This window comes from Anomaloglossus baeobatrachus, chromosome 7 (genome assembly GCF_048569485.1).
Source record: "Anomaloglossus baeobatrachus isolate aAnoBae1 chromosome 7, aAnoBae1.hap1, whole genome shotgun sequence".
Lineage (NCBI taxonomy): Eukaryota > Metazoa > Chordata > Amphibia > Anura > Aromobatidae > Anomaloglossus > Anomaloglossus baeobatrachus.
Window position 1 is genome coordinate 60336588 of NC_134359.1, and position 26028 is coordinate 60362615.

The following is a 26028-nucleotide window of genomic DNA, read 5'->3' on the forward strand; positions in this document are numbered from 1 at the left end:
GAACCTAACCTCCCTCGGAAGTGATCTGTTTATGGCTGGCAGCATGTGGGTGGAGCCACAAACTGCCCAATTGAGGTTCGAATCAAGTGGGGGTCAAAAACCGAACGTTTTTAAGGTTTCGCTGTACCTGCTGAACCGAACTTTTAAAGGTTCACTCATCCCTACTATATAGCCATTGCCTGCATGCCACGGGGCCGTGGTCAGCGCAGCTAACACACAGGGAGTTTCCTTTCAGCCAACACCATTGTTCTGTATGGTCTGCACAATCTTGTTAGTTGAACAGCACTACAGTTTTCCACCTCTTCCTCCCTGAATATTCCATTCCACACATGGAGCGCTCCTCTCATTTTGTATTGCTGCATTAGGCATTGACTTACAGTAGGTCCCTCAATTAACAACACCTCCTTATAGCCTGCACTTGACGTTGCACAATATATCAGGTCCCTGAGTCATGCACCACCTTCACAGTTAACGCACTATGCATAACACAATATATCAGGTCCCTGAGTCATGCATGCCCCTTAGATCCTGTACGAGAGTTCATCACTATATCAGGTTTGCTCTAATTATGGATCTTTGTGCCTCTGGTAGAAATGTGACTTTGTACTAATGTAAAAAATACAAAAACCTGTTTTCTACTAGTGTACAATAGACGAGTAACGATTCTACAATGTCGGCAGGTAAATTCATTCTTAACCTCTCAGGTAATCTTTACTAGAAATGACTATTGCATTTCAGCTGAACTAAACCTAATCCTATCTCAACAGTCCTTACAGGGAAAATCTGCAAATGACCACTAGTGATTGTTCCACCACTGCGTGTAAAACATATTTTCATTTAACTATGATTTTATTTTGGTTCACAATGGGTTTTTTTCTGTATATGAACAGGAATGCATTACTTACACATGGAAGCTCCAATCCGCGTAATACACAGAGATCTCAAGTCTAGAAACGGTAAGGTATCATTTATGCAAATGTTGTGACAGCATCATAGAAGTGTAACACTGTATTTAATTTACTTTTTTATTTGTAGCATTTTTGCTTGTAAAAATATACATGAAGCTGTTTTTCTATAGATTTATATTTTATCACACTCTTTAAAAGCTCTAATCATTTTTAAAAGATATAAGAGAGAATGTACATATAAGAGATTTTAAAAGGGTTTCTGTGACTTCTAGTCTATAGTGAGACGAATCCAGTCGGCACTCAAAAAAACCTTTTTGTACATGTGTCTAGGGATATCGTCCCTCTTGGTAATGCACCATAATCTCCTTCAAAGATAATTTGTGATTTATACAAACAAAATCATCATTAATATGATGCGTTTCGGCTCACACTGAGTCTTTGAAAAAAGACTTTTGTTTGAGCAGATCACAAATAATATTTTAACAGGTGAGTGTCGGTCTTTATGTTTATATTACTCTTAGTTTAAAGTTTAGAGGCCTGCTTCTAATTTTGAGAATAAGGCCGGCGCCACACGGTACGATCTATCGCACGAGCGATCGTACCCGCCCTCGTCGTTTGTGCGTCACGGGCAATTTGTTGCCCGTGGCGCACAAAGTCGTTAAACCCCCGTCACACGTACTTACCTCCCTGACGACGACGCTGTGGGCGGCGAACATCCTCTTCCTGAAGGGGAGGGATGTTCGGTGTCACAGCGACGTCACACAGCGACCGGCCAATAGAAGCGGAGTGGCGGGACGTAACATCCCGCCCACCTCCTTTCTTCTGCATTGCCGGCGGGACGCAAGTAAGCTGCAGTTCATCGTTCCCGGGGTGTCACACAGAGCGATGTGTGCTGCCTCGGGAACGATGAAAAACCGGAGCACAGAAGGAGGACAGACATTTTGAAAATGAACGGCGTGTCAACAAGCAACAATAAGGTGATTATTTTTGGTCGTTCACAGTCGTTCGGAGGTGTCACACGGTACGATATGTCAAACGATGCCGAACGTGTGTCACTAACGACGTGACCCCGATGACATATATCGCCCGATATATCGTACCGTGTGACGCCGGCATAAGACTAGGGCTACGTTTATGACAGTGGAAAACGTCATCCGTTCATCCCCAAAGGAAACACCAGGTGCTTTAGTGCGGTGCACGGATGTCCAGTCCGACTAGCTGGGCCATAATAAGAGGAAGAAAGGAAGCAGTATATCCTGCACCCACAGTGAGGAATACAAAAATTGAAAACATCACATTTATTAAAGAAATTGTCCACTACTTTTGCATTGATGGCTTATCCTTAGGACAGGTCATCATTGTCTGATTCGTCGGGGTCTGTCACCCCACACTCCCACGATCAGCTGTTCTCGATGCTGGCGATGGCAGGAGGTGGACAGAAATGCTCAGTTTCGGAGCTGCCCCACCTTCTGATAGCGGCCACGGCCAGGTACTGCACATCCGACTCCTATTGATTTGAATGGGTGGCGGATGTGCAGTACCCAGCCGCAGACACTATTAGAAGACGGAGCAGCTCTGGAACTGAGCATTTCCGTCTGCTTGCTGATGCCACCAAGACCAAGAACAGCTGATTAGTGGTGTGCAGGATGTCGGATCCCAGCCAATCAGATACTGATGACCTATCCTAAGGATAGGCCATCAATGTAAAACTAGTGGACTACCGCTTTGAGTATTAAAAAAACGCACAAAAACAGATAGACCATGATTAAGAGCTTTGTAGCTTGAAACACGTAGACCTGGTCTACATGTTTTTTTGTACTGTATGTTTGTTAACATTTTTTTCTTTAATAAACGCGATTTGTACATTTTTGGATTCCTCTATGCGAGTGCTGGATATACATCTTCCTCTCTTACTCCTACATTTATGACTCAGCTAGGAAATCACAGTGTTGTATTGCTACTACTAACTACCAATTTCCTATGGTATTCCATTGTGACTTAAGGGGGCTTTACACGCTACGACATCGCTAATGCGAACTCGTTGGGGTCACGGAATTGGTGACGCACATCCGGCCGCATTAGTGATGCCGTTGCGTATGACACCGATGAGCGATTTTGCATCGTTGCAAAAACGTGCAAAATCGCTCATCGGTGACATGTGGGTCCATTCTCAAAAATCGTTACTGAAGCAGTAACGAGGTTGTTCCTCGTTCCTGCGGCAGCACACATCGCTCCGTGTGACACCGCAGGAACGAGGAAGCTCTCCTTACCTGCCTCCCGGCCGCTATGCGGAAGGAAGGAGGTGGGCGGGATGTTACGTCCCGCTCAGCTCCGCCCCTCCGCTGCTATTAGGCGGCCGCTCAGTGACGCCGCACGGACCACCCCATTAGAAAGGAGGCGGTTCGCCGGTCACAGCGACGTCGCCGGGCAGGTAAGTATGTGTGACGGGTCTGGGCGATGTTGTGCGGCACGGGCAGCGATTTGCCCATGTCTCACACAACAGATGGGGGCGGGTACGCACACTAGCGATATCGGGACCGATATCGCAGTGTGTAAAGCGGCCTTTAGAGTCACAAATGATTCCAAATGTGTTGGATTTTCTGCCGCTGATCTCAAGTCACACACATCTCACTTGCCAAAGATTTCAATGCAAGTCCTATACAATTGTGTCTTGTCCCCTGCTTATCTACGATTTGGTTATTGTTTTTTACAACCGAATCAAAGCTCTAAATTAAGTGCACAATTTTGAGTGGTGGAACAGCAGGAAGGATCGACCACCTCTACATTCAAATATCTCTTTCCCTTGGTCTTCCCTAGTGGAGAATAGGGGTAACCCCTTTGTATTGAACATAGCAGTTTCCGCAGTAAAGCCCCCATCACTTATCCATCCTGTGCATAAATGGCCAAGTTGTCTAAGCCATGAAGCCACAACTTTGATGTTGATAGCTCCTTATGACAGTATTCCATTTACAGAGTGCGTCTAAACAAACATTCCTCCCTTCACGATGATGGGCTCCTGAGGTCAATGCGTGTGGATTAAACTTTAATACCGTGGATAACAGAAAGTTAGAGCACTCGAAGTGGTGTGTTAATCCAGCCTTACCAGATTTAGAACCTCATAACACAGAGGCTTTCAAAGTTTTCGTCTTGTCTACAGTAATAAAACTAAAAATAGTCAGTCTATTCCTCTGGTGAGATATACAATCCTTATAGAAGACAAAGCTGTTAATGTTCACACCATTTTACATCACCACATTGCAGATTTTACCTTTTGCGATACATAGTGCGGCAAAATTTGCAACAAATCAGCTTCTAATTTAGGGGCATTTTGATACAGATTTTTTTCTCTTAAATTTATGTCCCGTGTTTTGGTACTTTTTGAGTAGTTGTTCTTTAGTCTAGGGTAGAAAGCGACTAGCAAACTAACAGAATTAGGCTGTAATCATCCGTTAGAACAGATCCTGCAGAGATCCGTTGGCAAAAAAGTTCTGCTAACACAACTTTGTTTTCCGTTCGTAAATAAGAAATGTCTGCCTGATCGGTTTCTAAACATAAGAGTCTATGGAGGACTGACTTGTTAATGAATTGATATTTAGCCATCCATTATTCTTGCATTTGTAATGGATCCATTGCTTTCTTATTGGATCGTTACAAATGGGAGATAAATAGCAATCCGTTAACGGATCTGTCCTTCCATAGATGACCATTTAAAAAAAAAACCAAAGAAACGGAACCGGCAGAAATCAGGTTCCCAACGAATCTCTGCAGGATCCGTTCTACCGGATGTCAGTAGGACATGTGAACTTAGCCTTGCATAAATAAGCAAACAGTAGAGTACATGTAGTGGATCATAGGTTAATGTGATCTTGTTAGCTTGTATTAACAATTAAGTAATTATTTAGTTAACTATTGTAATAACAAGAATCATTTTGCACCTCGTATTTTTACTACATTTATTTCTTTTTTCTTTTTATCTAGTTGTGATAACAATGGATGGAGTACTAAAAGTAAGATACCAAGCATGTTTTATTAATGAAGATGTTTGCCTATGTTAGAATAAAGATTGTCCTCTAAATAAGTCTATTTTTGTTATTTAGATTTGTGACTTTGGTGCCTCAAAGTTCCATTCCCACACAACTCATATGTCCCTTGTAGGGACGTTTCCTTGGATGGCACCAGAAGTAATCCAGAGTCTTCCAGTATCTGAGACATGTGATACTTACTCTTATGGTGTGGTAAGTGGTATTTATGCTTTTGTTCAACCGAAAAAGGAAACCTATTAGATTGAGCATAGGGTCTGATTTGGAAGCGGAATATTATAGTGGATGAGAAAGAGAACAGAATGATATTTAGATCTGTGGGAAAACTCATAACAAGTATTTCGAAATTGTTGCATATATTGGGCTTTGGTACTAATCATCTCTTTATATAATTAGATTGTTAATCGTTGATTGGGACCTTCCAGTAGACTCCTAAGCCCAAAATTAGCAGGAGTTTCAATTCATAATATAAAGCCTATTCTAAATCTTATCTCAAAAAACTATATATGAGTTGAGTAAAAAGATTCTCAAGACCCTAGTCCAAAGGCCACTTCAGTAGTTGGTGGCTGACAGTTCAGAGCCCTGCCAACCTCTACCTATGTGCTAGCATCCTTAGTGCCTCTTCAGATTAGTAGGCCCAGCACAACTTTATGTATGCATTTTCCACAACGATGACATTGCACTGGGCCTTCTAACCAGAAATACCGTAAATGTCAGTCGGTAGGATGAGCTCCATATGTCTTTGGTCCGGTGACCAGTGACTACAGACATGGCCACTGGAGCAGGGTCCTTCAAATCTTTTGTAAAACTTTACTATGTATCACTCTGCTCAGATTCTCCTTCTCTATAACACAATGCCCATAGCTTGAACAGATTTTCCAAGGTGACAGGTTCCTTTTAAATGATATAAAACTGGACTGGAAAAAGGACTAGTGACCTACATAGATTGGGAACATGAAAGTGCTAAGTGACATGTTTTTATTATACCTAGGCAGTGAATATGTTTGAGTACATGACTTATGAATTAATTTTTAGTGGAGACCCTACAAAACATACCTTGTCATCTACAGAAAACCTCAAACCAATTATAGTAAGAAATCTAAGTGGGCTTTGCATGAAATGGCCCTCGTAGGCACTATCTTTCAGATCATGTCTTGACATGTCTATCAATGATAAAATCTAAGTGGGCTTTGCATGAAATGGCTATTGTAGGCACTATCTTCCAAATCATGGCTTGACATATCTACCAATGATGAAATCTAAGTGGGCTTTGCATGAAATGGCCATCATAGGCACTATCTTCCAGATCATGGCTTGACAGGTCTACCATTGATGAAATCTAAGTAGGCTTTGCATGCAACGGCCATCTTAGGTACTATCTTCCAGATCATGACTTGATGTCTCTATCAATGATGCTCGTAAGAATTGTTGTGGCTTTGTCTATCGAGTACATTTTTAAGTTTTTTAGGCTTTTTTACTACCTATCAAGTATCGAAATATCCTAGATTGATATTGTCAGAGTCAGGCTTTTTCCAAGTGCATGCGGTTCTCCTAAAAATAGTCAAAGATGTATTTAAGTACGGTCATTTACGTGAGGTTTGTTGACCCAAATGTAAAAATTGTAACAAGGCCCCCACCTACCATGGTAATACAGGTGACTTTCTTATGTGGAAGCGAGAACTTTTGGTCCCTTTTGGTCACTAAAGACCAAGGTGCAGCTGTTATTCCCTTTACTCTTATACTTATACCCCTGAGTGCTTTAACGTCTTTTGTCTTACCTGCACCCCAAAAACAAAAAAGTGTAATTAAAGTATATGATTGTACAATTTCTTAAATATTTATTTGACTATAAAATCTCAAACCTTGATAATATAATCTTTACATTTTGGCTTACAGTCCGGAAATGATTAAATAAATATATTTTAATATCTGTTGTTTAGAAGAACCCTTCAAAGCAGAATATTTCTTAGAAATCTTTTCTTTTAGAATTTTATCCTGTTCTTCAGTGTGCTCATTAAAAAAAACACAAAAAAACAAATTAAACATTTTGTTTTAAATACTTGCTTTTTTAATGTATTTTACATTGGTAATTTAATATTATTTTAATGTTTTAAGTATTTTTTAAGCAAAGCAAATAAAACAGTTTAAAAAAAAATAATATTCTGTAATTAAATGATATTTTGTCAACACAAATTTGGTGTTTATTTTATTATAAATTGACAATAAATCTGCTGTTCGCTAATTTATGATTTTTAGTTTTTTTTATATACATATCTTTAGTGTTTTAAGATGTGGTCGTTATACAGTTATTTATATAAACTGTACAGCTTAAGTTGTAAATGTGGTGAATTGTGTTTATGTTCTTTTTTAGGTTTTATGGGAAATGTTAACAAGAGAGGTTCCTTTTAAAGGCTTGGAAGGACTGCAAGTGGCTTGGCTCGTCGTAGAAAAAAATGAGGTAAGGCTACTTTTTTTGCTCAGATACAGTTGATAGATATGAAAACAGTATTGGGGGTTTGCAAAAGACTTTTTCATCTTCTTCAAATTGAAAGTAAGTTCAACGCTTATGGAAAGATTACCAGTAGGAGCTAACACAAAGGGTCAAAGTGATGTTATTCCTCATGAATGGACCCTTTACATCTAATTGTTGCGGCTTCACATCGTGATGCTGTAGATCAAATATTGTAGAACTACTGTACTAGTTTCTCAGTCTCAATAGGGTAACCTGGGGGTTTGCTCTTCGTGATGAAAGGAGCCATTGCGTCCAAGGTAGGGGACCAGTTTAACTCCGTCTCCCGCGATTTTGGGCATCTTTTTACTGGCCAGGAGTTGATATTTCAGTGAGAGACCTTCAGCTACTTCAACTTAACTCTCCCAGCAGGAGACGTTTTACTACAAGAAGCTGTCACTTTAGATGAGAGTTTCAAAAATAAAAGAAGAAAAAAAAATAAAGAAAATTACAGTTTAGCCTCCCGCAGGATGTTCAACTCCACATTAAAGGTATGTTCATAACATGTATTGGCAAGGCTGCGGCTGAACGGCAAGGTTCCTCCTCAAAGCATTTCCATTGAATGAAGTCTTTAGTGGTGTAAACACTTCCCATGCCGGAGAAATCAGACGGGAAATTTCTCTGCGTTTTAAAACTTTCTTAAATGTCTTTGCTTTGAGGTTTAGGCGCAGCACAATGATTTTTGTGTACGGTTTGCACCATCAATTATTAATACCAACATATTTTTATTACAAAAATATATATATATATCATCATTTAATGTGGAGTTTAATGTTGAGTAGCCATCTTGAGCTTAGTCCAAGGATAAAAAATTCTGCAAATGAAAACCAATCGGATTGTAGAAAGAATTTTGAGCCGTGATTATTGGTTGCCATGGGCTACTTTTTTTTTCTTCCCCTACCTTTGCAGTAGTCTTCATCAATGACCTTCACTGTGTGAAGGTCGCTCAGTCACAAAGCGAACATTTTGGTAATTCTAATGCTCCACATGCAATGGAATTTACTTTGTAAGTCTATATAATATTTCAACACATGGTATAAAACATTAGGCATTTGGGATTTTTTTTCCTTTTTTTTTAGCTTTTACTATTTACTATTATTAGTGATGATATATTTTATTTCATGACTTTGAAGCATGCTATTGCCACTCTTTGCATTGCAACAACCCAGGCCTTTGAGTGTGCTCACTTTGATAATAATATATATATATATCTTCTCTCTTGGTAATAAAAAAAACACGTAGTATTATTCTTAGACACATATTAAATGGCTAATGAGAAAAATGAAAATGTATGATGGTGAATATAATTTATATAGCATTATGGTCCTTATTTCATATATATATATATATATTTATATATATATATATACATGGTATATATGGTGTGTGTGTGTGTATATATATATGTATATATATATATATATATATATAAATATATATATGTATATATATGTATAAAGTAAGGACTATAATAATATATATATAGATATGTATATATAGATATACCGTATGTATATATACATCTATCTATCTATATATCTATATATATATAGATAGATATATAGATATATATAAATATATATATAGATATATACAATACATATATCGTATATACATATATATATATATATATTACAGTTCTTACACTATATATATATATATATATATATACATGCATACATGTTGTCTAATACAGATGAACTGTACTAGCTCATAGAGCCAAAAACCACAGCCACTTCCAATGTCTGTTTGACATAATTAAGTATTAATTAATATGTAGCACATTTGGCCTTTGTTCTACACGTATTCTTAATTAAATATTATAAACTGTGCCATATATAGTGATGCATTTAGTAAAGCATATGATAAAGGTTGTTTAGTCAGAAAAAGTCTGTGATTTGGGGTTACAGGGTGCAATAATTCTACCCGTTACCAGAATAAAGAATAACATTTTCATATCTTAAATGTAAAAATTATAGATGTATACCATAATTGTAATATAAATTATAATATATAGAATAGAATGTAATATAAATAATAATATAGAAGTGAATAGAAGCTACATAGTATAACTGAAAAAAACAAATATGAAGTTCAACCAGAATAAAAGGAAGACAAAGAAGTGTAAAATGTACACGTTTTTCCCCCATCTTGATTCAGAGGACAGCAGATATCCCATAAGAGAAGAGACAATCTACCCTAAAAGGAAACATTGAAACAAAGTATCAATTAGATTAGATCAACTTTTATTCTCTTCCAAGGCAAATAATTAGATTTCCCTGTAACATAAAACACTAATGGGTGAAAATAAAATGTACATGGTAAAATTATGTCAAACAAAACCTACATTAAAGGGTATATCTTCTTTTTTTTAAATGTGCCTAAGCACTAACAAGCAGGTAGCCGTTCTTTGCCGGTACAGAGCTTTCACAGACGTCTCCTGCCGGAGATTCAGCTGCTTCCGCTGATGTTAAGTCAACAGAGCGGCGGCTTCTCATCCACTCTGTTCTGTAGATGGTGGCGAAACTGTTGACATCATCCTGATTGACAGCTGGTTGGTCCAGTTAGGCAGCGGGGAGACGACTGTCAATCAGCATGATATCGGCAGTCACACCCCGTCAACAGAGCAGAAAAGAAGCCACCACTCTGTTGACTAAGCCACTGTATTGCTGGTTGGAGTTGGTGACCGTTCTGTACCATTGAAGAATGGCTCGAGACACAAAAGGCAGGTAGTTAGCAAATAGCTGCCTGTTAGTGCTTAGGCATTTCTACAGTGGGCACAGAAAGCATTCAGACCCATTTAAATATGTCACTCTTTGTTTCATTGCAGCCATTTGGTAAATTCAAAAAAGTTCTTTTTTTTCCCTCATTATTGTACACTCTGCACCCCATCTTGATAGAAAAAAACAATTGTAGATTTTTTTGCAAATTCTGTACCCCCAGACATACCCTTTAAGTACATCAAAAAGTCTAGAGCTTCTTTTTCTTTATGTACAGTTCGTCATTAGATTGCTATTAAGCTTCCATTATGTCAGATTTAAAAAAAAGGTTATAGCCATTAACAAAAGAAACAGATATATTTTTCAATTCATCCTGAACACTCTTTTGGCAAAAAAAAAAAACTCAACAAAAAACAGATACAGACAATTTTTATCTACTTTTTTTTAGTTAAATGAAAACAAGTTAGTTTGGATACATTTCTTTGTAATTATGTTCTAAATAAAAATAAATGTGGCACTATTAGAGGGCAAAAAAGAATCCAAAACATAATGAGGGCATGATGGCTACTCTTGTGCCCGTAGTGTACATCTGAGCTTACTGCATTTCCCTACCATTGATAAGATTTTTCCAGAATAAGCGTTTTACATCCTTACACTTCAAGAGGAGGTCTTGGGTGGAGTTATCAATATGTCGCTGTCAATGGATTGTTAATTAATAGGGATGATCGAATACTTCGATTATCCGGCTTCGTGAATATTTTCCAAATACCTCGCTGCTATTCAACTATTCGATGCGCAATGTAAGTCTATGGGAAGCCCGAATAGTTCTGAATAGTTGTTATTCGGGTTTCCCATAGACTTACATTGCGCATCAAATATTCGCGAATAGTCGAATAGTGGCGAGGTATTCAGAAAATATTTGCGAAGTCGCATAATCGAAGTATTTGATCATCCCTATTAATTAATAATTGGAAGTGTCTCTGGGATTAAAGGAAAACAGGAAACTTTTTAGAAGGCGCTAAACCTGCTTCTTGCATTAGTGGAATTTTTTAAAAGTCTAGACTTTGAATTCCTCAGTTTCTTATGTGCAATAGACCTTTGATACAAAAAAAATCCGTTTCTCTTATTTTCAGAGGCTGACCATTCCCAGCTCCTGTCCTAGAAGTTTTGCAGAATTGATGCGCCTCTGCTGGGATGCCGAAGCAAAGGTATTTGTTTTTTTAACCATTCTGTCAAATATGATTCTACATCAAACTGAAATATTGCATTCTTATCCATATTTCTTTGTTTGACTGTAAAGATGTTGATCTTGTATTTATTTTTTCTCCCAATACCATAGCATTTCTGCCTTATTTTATGATTGATTATACAGCAGCTGTGGTGTCTTCACCATGTATGATATAGCATCAGTGTGTGGCATTGACAAATGTGAAAAAAAAATACTAGTACAGTGGAGAGTGTTATTGGCTTTACCAAATTATGAGTTGTGAGCGGTATCCGTATTGTTTAAAATGGAGACGAACAACCTATAATCTACTGTCTACAGTGCTCCTAGATACTTATCTGATCCGTGATAATACTGGAGAAAGAGGTCCAACATATCAGATTAAAGGGGTATTTTCAAGCTATTAAATTGCTATAATTTGTTACAGAGCAGCAAGTTTACATTTGACTATCTTTTTCTGTTTGCTGTAAATCTCCTGCAATGAGAGCTTTTATTTTTCTTAATGTACAGCTAGTTTCCAAGGAGCTCAGCCACTAGACTCTGACCAAATACACACAGTAGTTACCTTTAAGGAGAAGAGTTAACTCTTAACATACCAGTCAGCTAATTCCAAACCATTGATTTCTATACAGCAGTTAGCTGCTCACCACCCTCCCTATTGTGAATACATTTGAATTAGATTCCAGTTTGGGGCTCCCTCTTGTGGTCAGTGGTGGTAGTGCAGTTGACTTATTGAATGGGAAACAGACAGCTGAGGAGGATTGGCAATCAGGCCATTCGGATTGGGCCTATATAACTGAGTAGTTTCCTCCTGTTCCTTGCCAGTGCTCAATGTATCTCCTGTGTGCTAAGGACATTTTGAAACTAGCCCTTTTCTCTGTGTCTACCAGAACTCCTCTCAGATAAGTTGGTCTTTGTACCTCTGCTTATGTTTTTCACTTTCTTGTTATTTTGCCTGTGTGGAGTTCTTGGTGGAGTTGGATCATTCCCTGCTGGGAGTATCTGTGTACCTTGCTCCATGTTCTGCTATGTATTGTGTTTTGTCATGCTTGGTACTAAATTCAGTCCCTCCTCTATATCAGTGTTTTTCTTGGATCCCAGTAACACCAGAGTACTGATATAGTGGGGGAAAGCCTGTATAGGCTCAGTATTTTTCCATATCAGGCGTGCTGATATTTACTAGGGTTTTTACGGCTGCAGTCAGTGCTCTTTCCTATCCTTTCCTATGCAGATAGTTTGGGCCTCATCTTTGCTGAATCTATTCTCTAGCTACGGATTTTGTTTTCCTATATCACCGTAGTCTTTACATGTGGGGGGCTATCTATATCTTTGGGGACTGCTCCGAGGCAGATTAGCTTTTCTAATACTTCTCTCTGTAAGAATATTTAGTTCTCCGCCTGTGTCGAGGCGCCCAGGTCATTGTAGGCACACCCCACAGCTACTTCTAGTTGTGTGTCAGTATTAGGTGTGCAATCCATTAAGGTTCCAGCCACTCAGGTTATTTTTTGGGTTTCCGAGTTTTTGTCCTTTTTCTGATCCTTCTTGGTCACTGAATCATAACACCTCCCCCTCTCTCAGCTGCAGAATGAGCTGCTGTTATCAATCCTATAGAATCATAATCCCTTGAATATGGCATCATGGCTCTCACTGTCTGGAGCTATGTGGTTGTTCAATGTCCTATTATCTCTATATGCAAATACAGTTCTAACAGTGTAGACTCTGAACAAACCACTGAAAGCTGAACATGTTACAGCAGAACTTGTTCAAAGCTTTATAGTTCTAGTAAGAGTTCTCTCACACGGGTGTATAAAATGGTCAAGTGCAATATGAGAAAACAAATTGTATTGGACTTGGACAAATGTTAGTCAATGTGGCAGAGCAGATCTGTGAGTTTTTCCTCAGCCCAAATCGGACAGAGGAAAAAATTAAAGCATGCTGAGATTGTACTCGTGTATGGAACACATTTCGTCAATGCAAGTTAATGGATGCGAGAAAAAATTAGACACCACATGCATGTTCGTGTGGCATCATTTTTTTACACATGAATTACCATTCTGTAGCATAGAACACTGGAAATGGTCCTGTAAATGATTGTAGAAGAATAATTGCTGAGAAAAAAATGCATGGCATACGGATGTTAGGTGAGACAAAAAAAACCCCACCCTCGCATAGCACTTGCATAATATATGGAATACCAAATGAATTTCACTTGTCCATCTTTTCTGGGTGAGAACGGGACCAATTTTTTATACGCCACTCACCAGAACTGTCACTCAAGGAGGAGAGCCCGGCCTGCCAGAGACCAGGAAGTAAGGAGACTGCAGAGTTCTGAGCTGCTCAAGAGACAACTTGAGAATAACCCTTTATTTTTATTTTTTACTTTACTATCCACAAAGATCATCTGTGCCAAAATGACTGGAAGGTGTTGCTCCATCTACTTCTCCATTGATTAAGCATGTGCTTCCATGTTAGTGGCCAAATCCAAAACCTTAATTTTCTCTAAAAGATTTCCTTTGACTCTCTTTAGAAGTCACTATTGCTTTTTCTAGCTTTCTTTACCCTTTTTGTTAAATAGTATTCCGTATACTTTAACTATAGTATTGGGAAAATGTGTCTGAGAACAGACACCGTACCGTTTTGTTCCAACATAATCACAGGTAATCTGTACATAATCTGTAAAATTATAAAACAGGTTTTCTTAAAAGGTTATTTAATGCATATTGTATATTGATTTAGCAGTAGCACTAGAGTTCGGTTTGTTAAATATAGTACTTCTGTGATTGTTTTTTTTTTGCATAGCTCATTGTGTTATTACTATGTGTTACTATTACTGTAAAACCTTTGAAATTACAGGTTATAATCTCTCTTAATTGTAATATGGTTATTTTCACAGCATGAAGAATATCTTTGTATGAATTGCAGTTACTCATTTATGTTTATGAGCCTATACTACAGGCTTTATAGTGATACATTTTTTAGCATAAATGAATTTAGTAAATGCAAACTGATGAAACTTTGTAATATATCTTATTAGGGCAAAGTGGAATTTTCCTATATTTTGTTCACAAAGCTCTTAAAGAAAACCTGTCATTGGGCTTTTATACCTCAAACTAATGGCATATACTGTATATCAGGTTGTTTTAAAGGGAATCTGTCTAGTGATTTTCTAGTACAACACTAATGTTATCTTTAAATAGGGCTTAGGGAAACCTTTCAGGATCAGTAAGTTTTATTGTTCTACCTTATATTGTTATCTTGCTGTAAGCTCCATAGAATTCAGTGTTTAATGCATGCTAGTCAAGTATATATAAATACAATTTGCATATTCACTGCTCCCCTTATCCACCTCCCAGACCATTCACTACTACTGCTGAGAGGCGGGAGGGAACATGGGTGGGGGCAGCAGTGCAAATTCTGTTCAGATTTACTTTAACTAATGTCAGCACTGAGAGATGGAAGGGGGTAGCAGGGTATATGCAGTTTGTATTTACATATGCTTGACTAGTTACTATGTCACACTGAATTATACAGAGCTTACAATAAGATAACAGGATAATGTAGAGCAATAAAACTTACTGATACTGAAAGGTCTCATTTAGCCCTAGATAAAAATAGAAAATCACCTGACAGATTCCCTTTAATGCTGACTAAAGCCTGCTTTACACGTTGCAATTAGTTGTACAATCGCATTTGCGATGTGACACGCCCAGGTTGCATACGGGATCTAATGAGATTGCACGTAGGTCGTTCATGTGCTGTCACACGAGCGTTAGTAGTCTATGTTAAATTGATCAATTTTGTGTGCGATCCTTTAGATCATGTGTTCTGTGACGTATGCATTGGGCACCTTTTTTTTTTTTTTAATTTATTGACTTGACAAGCGTGTGTAATGTGTAGGGATGCGTTTTTACTATGTCATCTGCCATTCAGCTCTGCTACATGGCCGCTGACAGCAGACACAGACAGCCATGTAGCAGAGCTGAATGGTAGATGACAGCAGACACAGAAAGAGCCGCACGATCAGAATGAACTCGGGTTAACTTCACCCGACTTCATTGTCGTGCTGCGGCTCTGTCTGTGTCGCGCCCTGATTAGTGGTCACCAGTGAAGGACTCACCGGTGACCGCTAATCCCCTGAGTAACTGAATTGAGCAGCCCTCTCTCATATACTCACCGATCCCCGATCCCCGGCGCTACACGGCATTCACACTGCTCCGGCGGCTTTTACTGTTTTGAAAAAGCCGGCCGCCCATTAAACAATCTCGTATTCCCTGCTTTCCCCGCCCACAGGCGCCTATGATTGGTTGCAGTGAGACATGCCCCCACGCTGAGTGACAGGTGTCTCACTGCACCCAATCACAGCAGCCGGTGGGCGTGTCTATACTGTGCAGTGAAATAAATAATTAAATAATTTAAAAAAACGGCGTGCGGTCCCCCCCAATTTTAAAACCAGCCAGATAAAGCCATACGGCTGAAGGCTGGTATTCTCAGGATGGGGAGCTCCACGTTATGGGGAGCCCCCCAGCCTAACAATATCAGCCAGCAGCCGCCCAGAATTGCCGCATACATTATATGCGACAGTTCTGGGACTGTACCCGGCTCTTCCCGATTTGCCCTGGTGCGTTGGCAAATCGGGGTAATAAGGAGTTATTGGCAGCCCATAGCTGCCAATAAGTCCTAGATTAATCATGTCAGGCGTCTATGAGACACCTTCCATGATTAATCTGTAAATTATAGTAAATAAACACACACACCCGAAAACATCCTTTATTAGAAATAAAAAACACAAACATATACCCTGGTTAACCACTTTAATCAGCCCCAAAAAGCCCTCCATGTCCGGCGTAATCCAGGATGGTCCAGCGTCGCTTCCAGCGCTGCTGCATGGAGGTGACCGGAGCTGCAGCAGACACCGCCGCCCCTGTCAGCTCCACGCAGCAAATGAAGACAGCCGCGCGATCAGCTGAGCTGTCACTGAGGTTATCCGCTCTCACTGGATCCAGCGGTGGTCAGCTGAGTTGCTGCGTGGAGGTGACAGGAGCGGCGGTGTCTGCTGCAGCTCCGGTCACCTCCATGCAGCAGCGCTGGAAGCGACGCTGGAGCATCCTGGATTACGCCGGACATGGAGGGCTTTTTGGGGCTGATTAAAGTGGTTAACCAGGGTATATGTTTGTGTTTTTTATTTCTAATAAAGGATGTTTTCGGGTGTGTGTGTTTATTTACTGTAATTTACAGATTAATCATGGAAGGTGTCTCATAGACGCCTGACATGATTAATCTAGGACTTATTGGCAGCTCTGGGCTGCCAATAACTCCTTATTATCCCGATTTGCCAACGCACCAGGGCAAATCGGGAAGAGCCGGGTACAGTCCCAGAACTGTCGCATATAATGTATGCGGCAATTCTGGGCGGCTGCTGGCTGATATTGTTAGGCTGGGGGGCTCCCCATAACGTGGAGCTCCCCATCCTGAGAATACCAGCCTTCAGCCGTATGGCTTTATCTGGCTGGTTTTAAAATTGGGGGGGACCGCACACCTTTTTTTTAATTATTTAATTATTTATTTCACTGCACAGTATAGACACGCCCACCGGCTGCTGTGATTGGGTGCACTGTGACACCTGTCACTCAGCGTGGGGGCGTGTCTCACTGTAACCAATGATAGGCGCCGGTGGGCGGGGATAGCAGGGAATACGAGATTGTTTAATGGGCGGCCGGCTTTTTCAAAACAGTAAAAGCCGCCGGAGCAGTGTGAACGCCGTGCAGCGCCGGAGATCGGGGATCGGTGAGTATATGAGAGATTGGGATAGACTGACATGGACAGAGAGTGAGGGACAGAGATAGTGACCGACTGACAGAGATTAGGGAATGACAGACATTGTGAGGCGCTTCAGAACGCAGCTTTTCAGCTGCGCTCTGAAGCGGACCTTTTTTAAGCTGCGGTGCAGAGCGCACACCTGCGCACATAGCATCAGACACCAAAATCGTATGAGGGATGTCACACGTTACAATTGACTAGGTTCATACAACAAAACGCTCAATTCTAGACAAAGATACGATGTGTTTGCGATCAACGGTTTTGCGTTCAATCCTGATCGCACGTAAGTGTCACACGCAGATACCTCACAAACGATGCCGGATGTGCGTCACTTACAACTTGACCCCAACGACGGATTGTGAGATATATTGAAGCGTGTGTTGGGGGCTTAAATCATTACCTTTTTTTTTTTTTAAAGAAATCCTTTTTGTTTTAGAGAAGAAATCCATAGTTGAAATTGTAAGCTAGTAAGCTGAAAGTGCAGTGAGTGGGTGATGCACATACAGTTCTCCCTCTGTCTGCTTTTCCTGCCCGCTGCCTGCCTCCTGCCTCTGCCTGACACGTCACCCATATTTCACTGACCTGTCAGTCAGCGACAGGAGGCAGGCAGCGGGCGGGGAGAAAACAGAGAAGCAGGAGAGCTGTACATGCTGTCTTTGCGCGCTGCACTTGCAACGTATTAGCATACTGTACATGACATTAGTTTAGGATATAAAATCCTGATAACAGGTTCTCTTTAAATCTGGAATAGAATCTGTTTATTGTAAAACAGGTACAGGTAGGAGGGGAGAGGAAGGGGATGCTGCTGCAGTTTGTTGCTCATTATTAGTTAAAGTAAACACAGAGGGGAGACATCTGATGTGCTCACGGTATAAAGGAAAACATTAACCTTACACCAGACACCTGGACTAAAGGGTGCTTTACACTCTGCGACATCGCTAACGATATATTGTCGGGGTCACATCGTTAGTGACGCACATCCGGCGCCGTTAGCGACATCGCAGTGTGTGACAACAATGAGCGACGATCAACGAGTGCAAAAACGTGAAAAATCGTTGCTCGTTGACACGTCGCTCCTTTCCTTAATATCGTTGCTGCTGCAGGTACAATGTTGTTCGTCGTTCCTGCGGCAGCACACATCGCTATGTGTGACACCACAGGAACGACGAACATCTCCTTACCTGCGTCCATCGGCAATGCGGAAGGAAGGAGGTGGGTGGCTTGTTCCGGCCGCTCATCTCCGCCCCTCCTCTGCTATTGGGCGGCTGCTTAGTGACGCCGCAGTGACGTTGCTATGACGCAGAACGCCACTCCCCCTTGAAGGAGGGATTGTTCGGCGGTCACAGCGACGTCACTGACAAGGTATGTGCGTGTTATGCTGCCGTAGCGATAATGTTCGCTACAGCAGCGATCACCAAATGTCGCACGAATGACGGGGGCGGGTGCTATCGCGCACAACATCGCTAGCGATGTCGCAGCGTGTAAAGCACACTTAACTAGCCTGCCTTTTCATCAATCAGAGAAAATGCAGATACCATATAAAAAAAAAAAGATTGAAAAACGATAGTGAGAAACAACATTTTCACTGTGCTATATCCAATACCCATCTGTAAATCTTTTTTTTTTATACTTTGAACAGCATGTTCTTTAAACAATGATGTAATATTTCCATGCATTGGTCAATTTATATTTTATGTCTAAATTTTTATTTATACATGTTTTTCCCAATTCTTATATTTCCTAGAAAAGGCCATCATTTAAACAGATTATCTCAAACTTGGAATCCATGTCAAATGACAGCAAGCTACCAGACCAGTGCAATTCGTTTCTGCATAATAAAGCAGAGTGGAGGTAAGAATAATGATTTTTTTTTTTTGTATCATGCACAGTATCATAGATGGAACCTGTCAGCAGGTTCCCCAAGCTATAAATAAAGTCGTAGCCGCAAGTGTTGGCACCCTTGAAATTAAGTATTTCTCACAGAAAATGTTGCAATTTCACACGTTTTGTCATACACGTTTATTTATTTTGTGTGTATTCGAACAACACAAAAAAAGAACAAAGAAAAAAAGGCAAATTGGAAATAATTTCACACAATACACCAAAAATCATCTGGACAAAATTGTTGGCACCTTTCCAAAATCGTAGGTAAACAACTTTGTTTCAAGCATGTGATGCTCATTCACACTCACCTGTGGCAAGTAACAGGTGTGGGCAATATGAAAATCACACCTCAAAACAGATAAAAAAAGGGAGAAGTTGACTTAGTCTTTGCATTGTGTGTGCCACACTAAGCATGGAGAACATAAAGAGGAGAAGGTAGTGGTCTGAGGACTTGAGAAACAAAATTGTTCAAAAATACACTGACCAACAAAAGGGTAACAATATATTGAACTATTGACTTTCAGGCTAAATATCTCACCATCCACTACAGTTTTGAATGTCAGACTACCTTCATTTTAGAGACAATTGATTTGGCTTTCTCATACATAAATTTGACGTGCAACTATTTAGCATATGATTAGTTATGCAGAGTCTTGTCATGTCACTGAATTGATACAGTTTTGCTCTTTGGTGGGGAAAAAATGTTTTCTTTCGGTATACTACAAATTACAACCTGTTCTCACATTCCCTAATAGCTTAGTGTGTTATTAGGTTGATTCCTAAGCAAAGGTCAAATTGAGGAGCAACCATGAAAAAGATTTCCAAAGAGAAACAGCATTATTCAGCTCAGCGATTGATGTCTCTCAGCCAAGAAAATTGACAAACTGCCTCATGTGAGGCCATGACAACTGGAAGAATACAAAATGAAGACCATCCATCCAATTAAAAGCCAAGAAGTGGACGTCCAGGCAAAATTTCGAAGTCAACAAATCAGTTCACCACAAGGTCTATCAGTTCTGGTGCAACAAACAAGGCAGTGGAGGCGGCTTGTATGCTTTGTAATAGTGAGATCACAGATGTCCATGCAAGCACCATGCGACACATGTTACACAAGTCTGGAATGGTGGCCCGAAAAATGGTGAAGAAGCCACAACTTCAATATCATCATAAGAAGCGTTCGCTTGAATTTCCAAAAAAGTACAAAAGGTGGACAGTAGAAGAATGGAAATGGGTGATTTAGAGCAGTGAGACAAAAGTCATTAGGCTACGCTCTAATGGGTCTGTAACAAACAAGGGTAAAAGGGGCTAACATATCAAAAGATTGAAGGAACTGTCAAATTCGGTGACAGAAGCCTGATGATATGGGATTGTTTCATAGCCAAAGAGGTTGGATACTTGACCAGGATCGATAGTGATCTCTATGCTGAGCTATATATGAGTATCATACAAGACGAAGTACTTCGTACACTTGAGTACTGGGGTATGAAAACGATGCCATAGTGTTCCGGCAGGAGAACGACCCAAAGCATATGTCGAGATTGCCAAAGAAATGGTTAAAAAACAATGAAGTAGAGGTGCTGGATTGGTCCCCAGTCCTCAGACCTCAACCCAATCAAACACTTGTGGGCAGAATTGAAGAAAAATCTGTATACATACCCAAGTGAGTCGACCAACATTGGGAATGTGTAGAAGAGACCCAGGATCACATTTTGGTGGAGATATACCTGAATCTGATCAACAGGATACCCAGAAAGATTCAGAGATTGTTGAAAGCCAAAGCTAGATTTAAAAAATACTAACAAAATGAAAAAAAAAAACAAAAAAAATTTTGATTTTTAGGAGCAAAACAATAACAATATAGTGACATGACAAGAATCTGCATTACTAATCATATGCTTATTAGTTGAAAGTCAAATTAATATATGAGATAGCTAAGACAATTATCTATAAAATGAAGGTAGTCTCATGTTCAAACCTGAAGTCGGTTTTGAGATATGGAGCGTGAAAGTCAAAAGTTCAAAACATTGTTACCCTTTTGCTCATAAGTGTATCAGTGTATTGTATCAGTGTATCAACAATCTCAAGATCTCAGTATGTAACACAAGATCCACCAATCACTATAGGTGATGATCACAGCTCCCCCATCCTACACTATAGGACAGGATAGAATGCATATGATAACTACAAAGCTTCTGTCTATTGTTCTCTATGGTCAACATGACTGTTGCAAAGCATATCTCTAAATGCTGTTAACAGAAGCTCAGCCAATATGGCCATCCCCGGTATCAGAAGAATTAAAAAAAAAAAGAATTGTTTTAATCTACTACATTAGAACCAGAATTAACATCCTGAGAAAGAGTTCACATAGGGTTTAGATCTGGAGATGCTTAGCCAGTCCAGAACTTTTACCCTCAGTTTATTTATCAAGGCAGTGGTTATCTTGGAGGGGTGGTTTGGGGTCATTATCATGTTGGAATATGAAGGGAGGAGGATCATGCTCTGCATCAGTATGTCACAGTAGATGTTGGCATTCATGGTTCCCTCAATGAACTGTAGCGCCACACAGCCGGCCGCGCTCATGCAGCCCCAAACCATGACCCTCACACCACCATGCTTGACTGTAGGCAGGACACACTTGTCTTTGTACTCCTCACCTGGTTGCCGCCATACACACACTTGATACCTCCTGAACCAAATACGTTTATCTTGGTCTCATCAGACCATAGGACATGGTTCTAGTAAACCATGTCCTTACTTTGCTTGTCTTCAGCAAACTGTTTGTGGCCTTTCTTGTACATCATCTTTAGAGAGGCTTCCTTCCGCGACGACACCCATGCAGACCAATGTCTAAGCACTGACAGGCGGATCCCCCACCCCTCTAACCTCTGCAGAAATGTTGACAACACTCATATGTCTATTTTGAAAAGTCATCCTCTGAATATAATGCTGAGCACGTGCACTCAACTTCTTTGGTCGACCATACTGAGGCCTGTTCTGAGTGGATCCTGTCTTGTTAAACCACTATATGGTCTTGGCCACCATGCTGCAACTTAGTTTTAGATTGTTGCCAATATTCTTGTAGTCTATACCATCTTTGTATAGAGCAACAATTTTTTTTTCAGATCCTCAGAGAATTCTTTGCCATAAGGAGCCATGTTGAGCTTCCAGTGACCAGTATGAGAGTGTGTGAGTGATAACACTAAATGTAACACACCTTCTCCCCATTCACATCTGAAACCTTGTAATACTAATGAGTCTTATGACACCAAGGAGGGAATATGGATAATTGGGCACAATTTGGCCATTCCCACTTTGGGGTGTACTCACTTTTGTTGCTATTAGTTTAAAAATTAATGACTATGTGCTGAGTTATTTAGAGAACAATAAACTTACCCTGTTATACAACCTGTACACTGACTACTTTACATTCTATTACAGTGTCATATCTTTGGTGTTGTCCCATGAAAAGAGATAATAAAATATTTTTTTAAAAATGTGAGGGGTGTACTCACTTTTGTGATGCACTGTATACAGTATATATATATATATATATATATATATATATATATATATATATATATATACAGATTTTCTATTCCCATAATAACTGTGCTGGAACCGTGTTGTCCCTCCGCCTCTTCCACCCATGATCTGGAGCATTCTGCTCCTTTTTAGTATTTGGGAAGAAACATTAGAAACCGCACTGTATCATCAGGGGGATTGGTACCACAAGTTTCCCACTGCAGGCTATATTAAGAAACCGTGGAGCTCGTCCAGGGAAAACTGTTACAGAGATACCGAAATATTCAGAGCTTGTAATGAAATATGAGAACAATCAGAAACTCGGCAAACACTGACAATGTAGATGATACTCGGGACCCCGGAGCACACAAACAAACTAACAACAATTAATTACAATGAAGTTTAGGAGCCTGGAGCTGCAGGAGTACAAATGGAAAAAGTGACTCCAGGTCTGTAGCCGGGTCACGTGGTGCGAGTATAAATAGCAAGATTCCCCTTTTGAAACTGCGGTAAATATTTAGCAGCCTCATGAACTCTAGACAGTAATAGTAATTTCTTGCTCCATCTACTGTTGAGGAATACAAACTTCAACTTTTTTCTTTCGTAGCAGTTAATTTTTTTTTCTTATGCTGCAACAAAAGAGTTTTTGAAATATTTTACAGTTTCCAATTATCTATATAAGCAAACAAAAAGAGTAAATTCACTTTACCAATCCTTCGAAGGTTCAACGCCAAATCCATGCTTCTCCAACCGTCTTCCTGATTATCCGGGTCCAGTATGATACAACTTGTGATAGTTGGAGCCATCACTGTCCACAGCCGTGAGCTCACATGTGTTGTTACATTTCTGGATCAACAGAAACATGAGTGTACATTGGAAAGAAAAAAAATTAAAGTTGAGAGTTGATAATTTTCATCAAAAACTCTCAATTTTGTTTTTTTATGTCTATCTATTGTGCAACAATATTTTTTCCTGTAATGCATTGGATCTAAAACATTACTTTGTGCATTTTATTTTTTATTTTTTAAAAAAGCAAAAAAAAACTTATGCTTAAGCTAGAACCTATTAAAAGCTGAGGATTAAAGGGGGCTTTACACGCTGTGACATCGCTAGCGATTGCTAGCGATGTCGTGCGCGATAGCACCCGTGCCCGTCGTGTGTGCGATATGTGGTGATCGCTGCCGTAGCAAACATTATCGCTACGGCAGCGTCACACGCACATACCTGTTTAGCGACGTCGCTGTGACCGCCGAACAATCCCTCCTTCAAGGGGGAGGTGCGTTCGGCGTCACAGCGACATCACACGGCAGCCGTCCAATAGCAGAGGAGGGGCGGCGATGAGCGGCCGGAACATGCCGCCCACCTCCTCCCTTCCTCATTGCCAGTGGACGCAGGTAAGGAGATGTTTGTCGCTCCTGCGGCTTCACACACAGCGATGTGTGATGCCGCAGGAACGACGAACAACCAGCTGCATGCACCACCAACGACATTTTGAAAAGGAGCGACGTGTCAAGGATCTTTGATGTTTTTGCGATCGTTGATCGTCGCTCCTTGGTGTCACACACTGCCATGACGATAACGACGCCGAATGTGTGTCACTAACGACGTGACCCCGGTGATATATCGTTAGCCATGTCGCAGCGTGTAAAAGCACCCTAAAGAGCGCAAATAGGGTCTTACCAGATATTAAAATAGCGGTGTGTATCAGTATACAGTACACTCACCTTATAAGGTTGCGAGGGTCACAACCACCAAGAAAGCATAAAGACAATGGCGGCTGTTGCACCCCCACGTGGAGGAATCTTCAGTGCTGGAGAGGAGAAGTGGAGGTTAATACCACGCTATCGCCAAGGAGAATGAAAAAAAATGGTTGATTTGATAAAAAAATGTTTTATTCCATAGGTCAATGCGTTTCAGGGCTCAAGTCCCCTTCTTCAGGACCAAAAAAAAAATAAAAATCAACAAACTGTTTATGTTGATTTTTCTTCTTTTTTTGTCTTGAAGAAGGGGACTTGAGCCCTGAAACGCGTTGACCTACGGAATAAAACATTTTTATTATCAAATCAACATTTTTTTTCCTCCTTCTTGGCAACAGCGCGGCATTAACCCCCACTTCTCCTCTCCAGCCCTGAAGATAAGCTAGAACCTAAACATAGTAGGGACCAACATCATTTTACCAACCAAAGTAACTGTATCAAGACAAATATGCAATTTAAAATCATAAGTGTCAATTCAATCTATATGTATATAGAATGTATAAAATCTGAATATTGAAATTTTTCAACCTAAATATATCGGTCACAGATAGAACAGTCGATATTTTATTTTAAAAGAAATTAATCTTTAGGAAGAGACAAGTGTCTGTTCCTAACAGAGCCATAGAAAGTATAGGGCATCCCATTAACTTATAACAGGGTCTTTCATGTTCCTCTTATGTCAAAGGTAGCAGGATTTTTTTACCCTCAAAGACATAAATGTGAACACAGCCTTACATGCAGAGAGTGATTGTGATACATAAGCTGTATATATTATTGTGAACTATCAGTTTAGGCAAACTAGAAACGCCAGAATATTTTGCCAAAGCCTTTTTTTTGTGAGATTGGCCAGAGGCTCCTGAGTTGTAAATCATCTGTCGGGGACATGAAGGATTTAACAAGTTGAATTTTAACCCCTTCAGCCCTCAGGCGTTTTCCGTTTTTGTCTTTTGCTCCCCTTCTTCCGAGAGCCGTAACTTTTTTATTTTTCTGTCAATCTTGCCATATGAGGGCTTGTTTTTTGCGGGACGAGTTGTTAAATGAAACCATAAGTTTTACCATATAGTGTACTGGAAAACAGCAAAAAAAATTCCAAGTGTGGAAAAACTGCAAAAAAAGTTTGATCGCACAATAGTTTTTGAGATGTTTTATTCACGGTGTTCACTATGTGGTAAAACTGATGTGTCATTGTGATGCCTGAGGTTGGTGAGAGTTTGTAGACACCAAACATGTATAGGTTTACTTGTATCTAAGGGGTTAAAAACAATTCACAAGCTTGTCCAATAAAAGTGGTGTACGTTTTGCGCCATTTTCCGAAACCCGTAACGTTCTTATTTTTTGGGATCTATGGCTCAGTGACAGCTTATTTTTTGTGTCTCGAGCTTTTTTAATGGTACCATTTTTGCGCAGATGCTACGTTTTGATCGCCTGTTATTGCATTTTGCATAAAACTTGCGGCGACCAAACAACATAATTTTGGCGTTTGGAATTTTTTTTCCACTACGCCATTTACCAATCAGATTAATTGATAATTTATATTTTGATAGATCGGGCATTTTTGAACGCGGTGATACCAAATATGTGTATATTTTTTTAACCCTTTAATGGTTAAAATGGTGTGAAAGGGGGGTGATTTGAACCTTTAGGTT

General features: G+C 40.0%; 1 protein-coding gene across 4 annotated transcripts in view; it reads left to right on the forward strand.

Moving 5' to 3' along the window:
* Positions 1-26028, forward strand: part of MAP3K20 (mitogen-activated protein kinase kinase kinase 20) — a 276975-nt gene that overhangs the window by 117373 nt on the left and 133574 nt on the right. For all 4 annotated transcript variants that reach the window (XM_075317342.1, XM_075317345.1, XM_075317346.1 and 1 more), the window contains exons 5-10: positions 891-956; positions 4887-4915; positions 5006-5143; positions 7320-7406; positions 11311-11385; positions 18964-19070. In XM_075317342.1, the coding sequence (XP_075173457.1) occupies positions 891-956; positions 4887-4915; positions 5006-5143; positions 7320-7406; positions 11311-11385; positions 18964-19070 (502 nt within the window). The remainder of the gene's footprint in view (positions 1-890; positions 957-4886; positions 4916-5005; positions 5144-7319; positions 7407-11310; positions 11386-18963; positions 19071-26028) is intronic.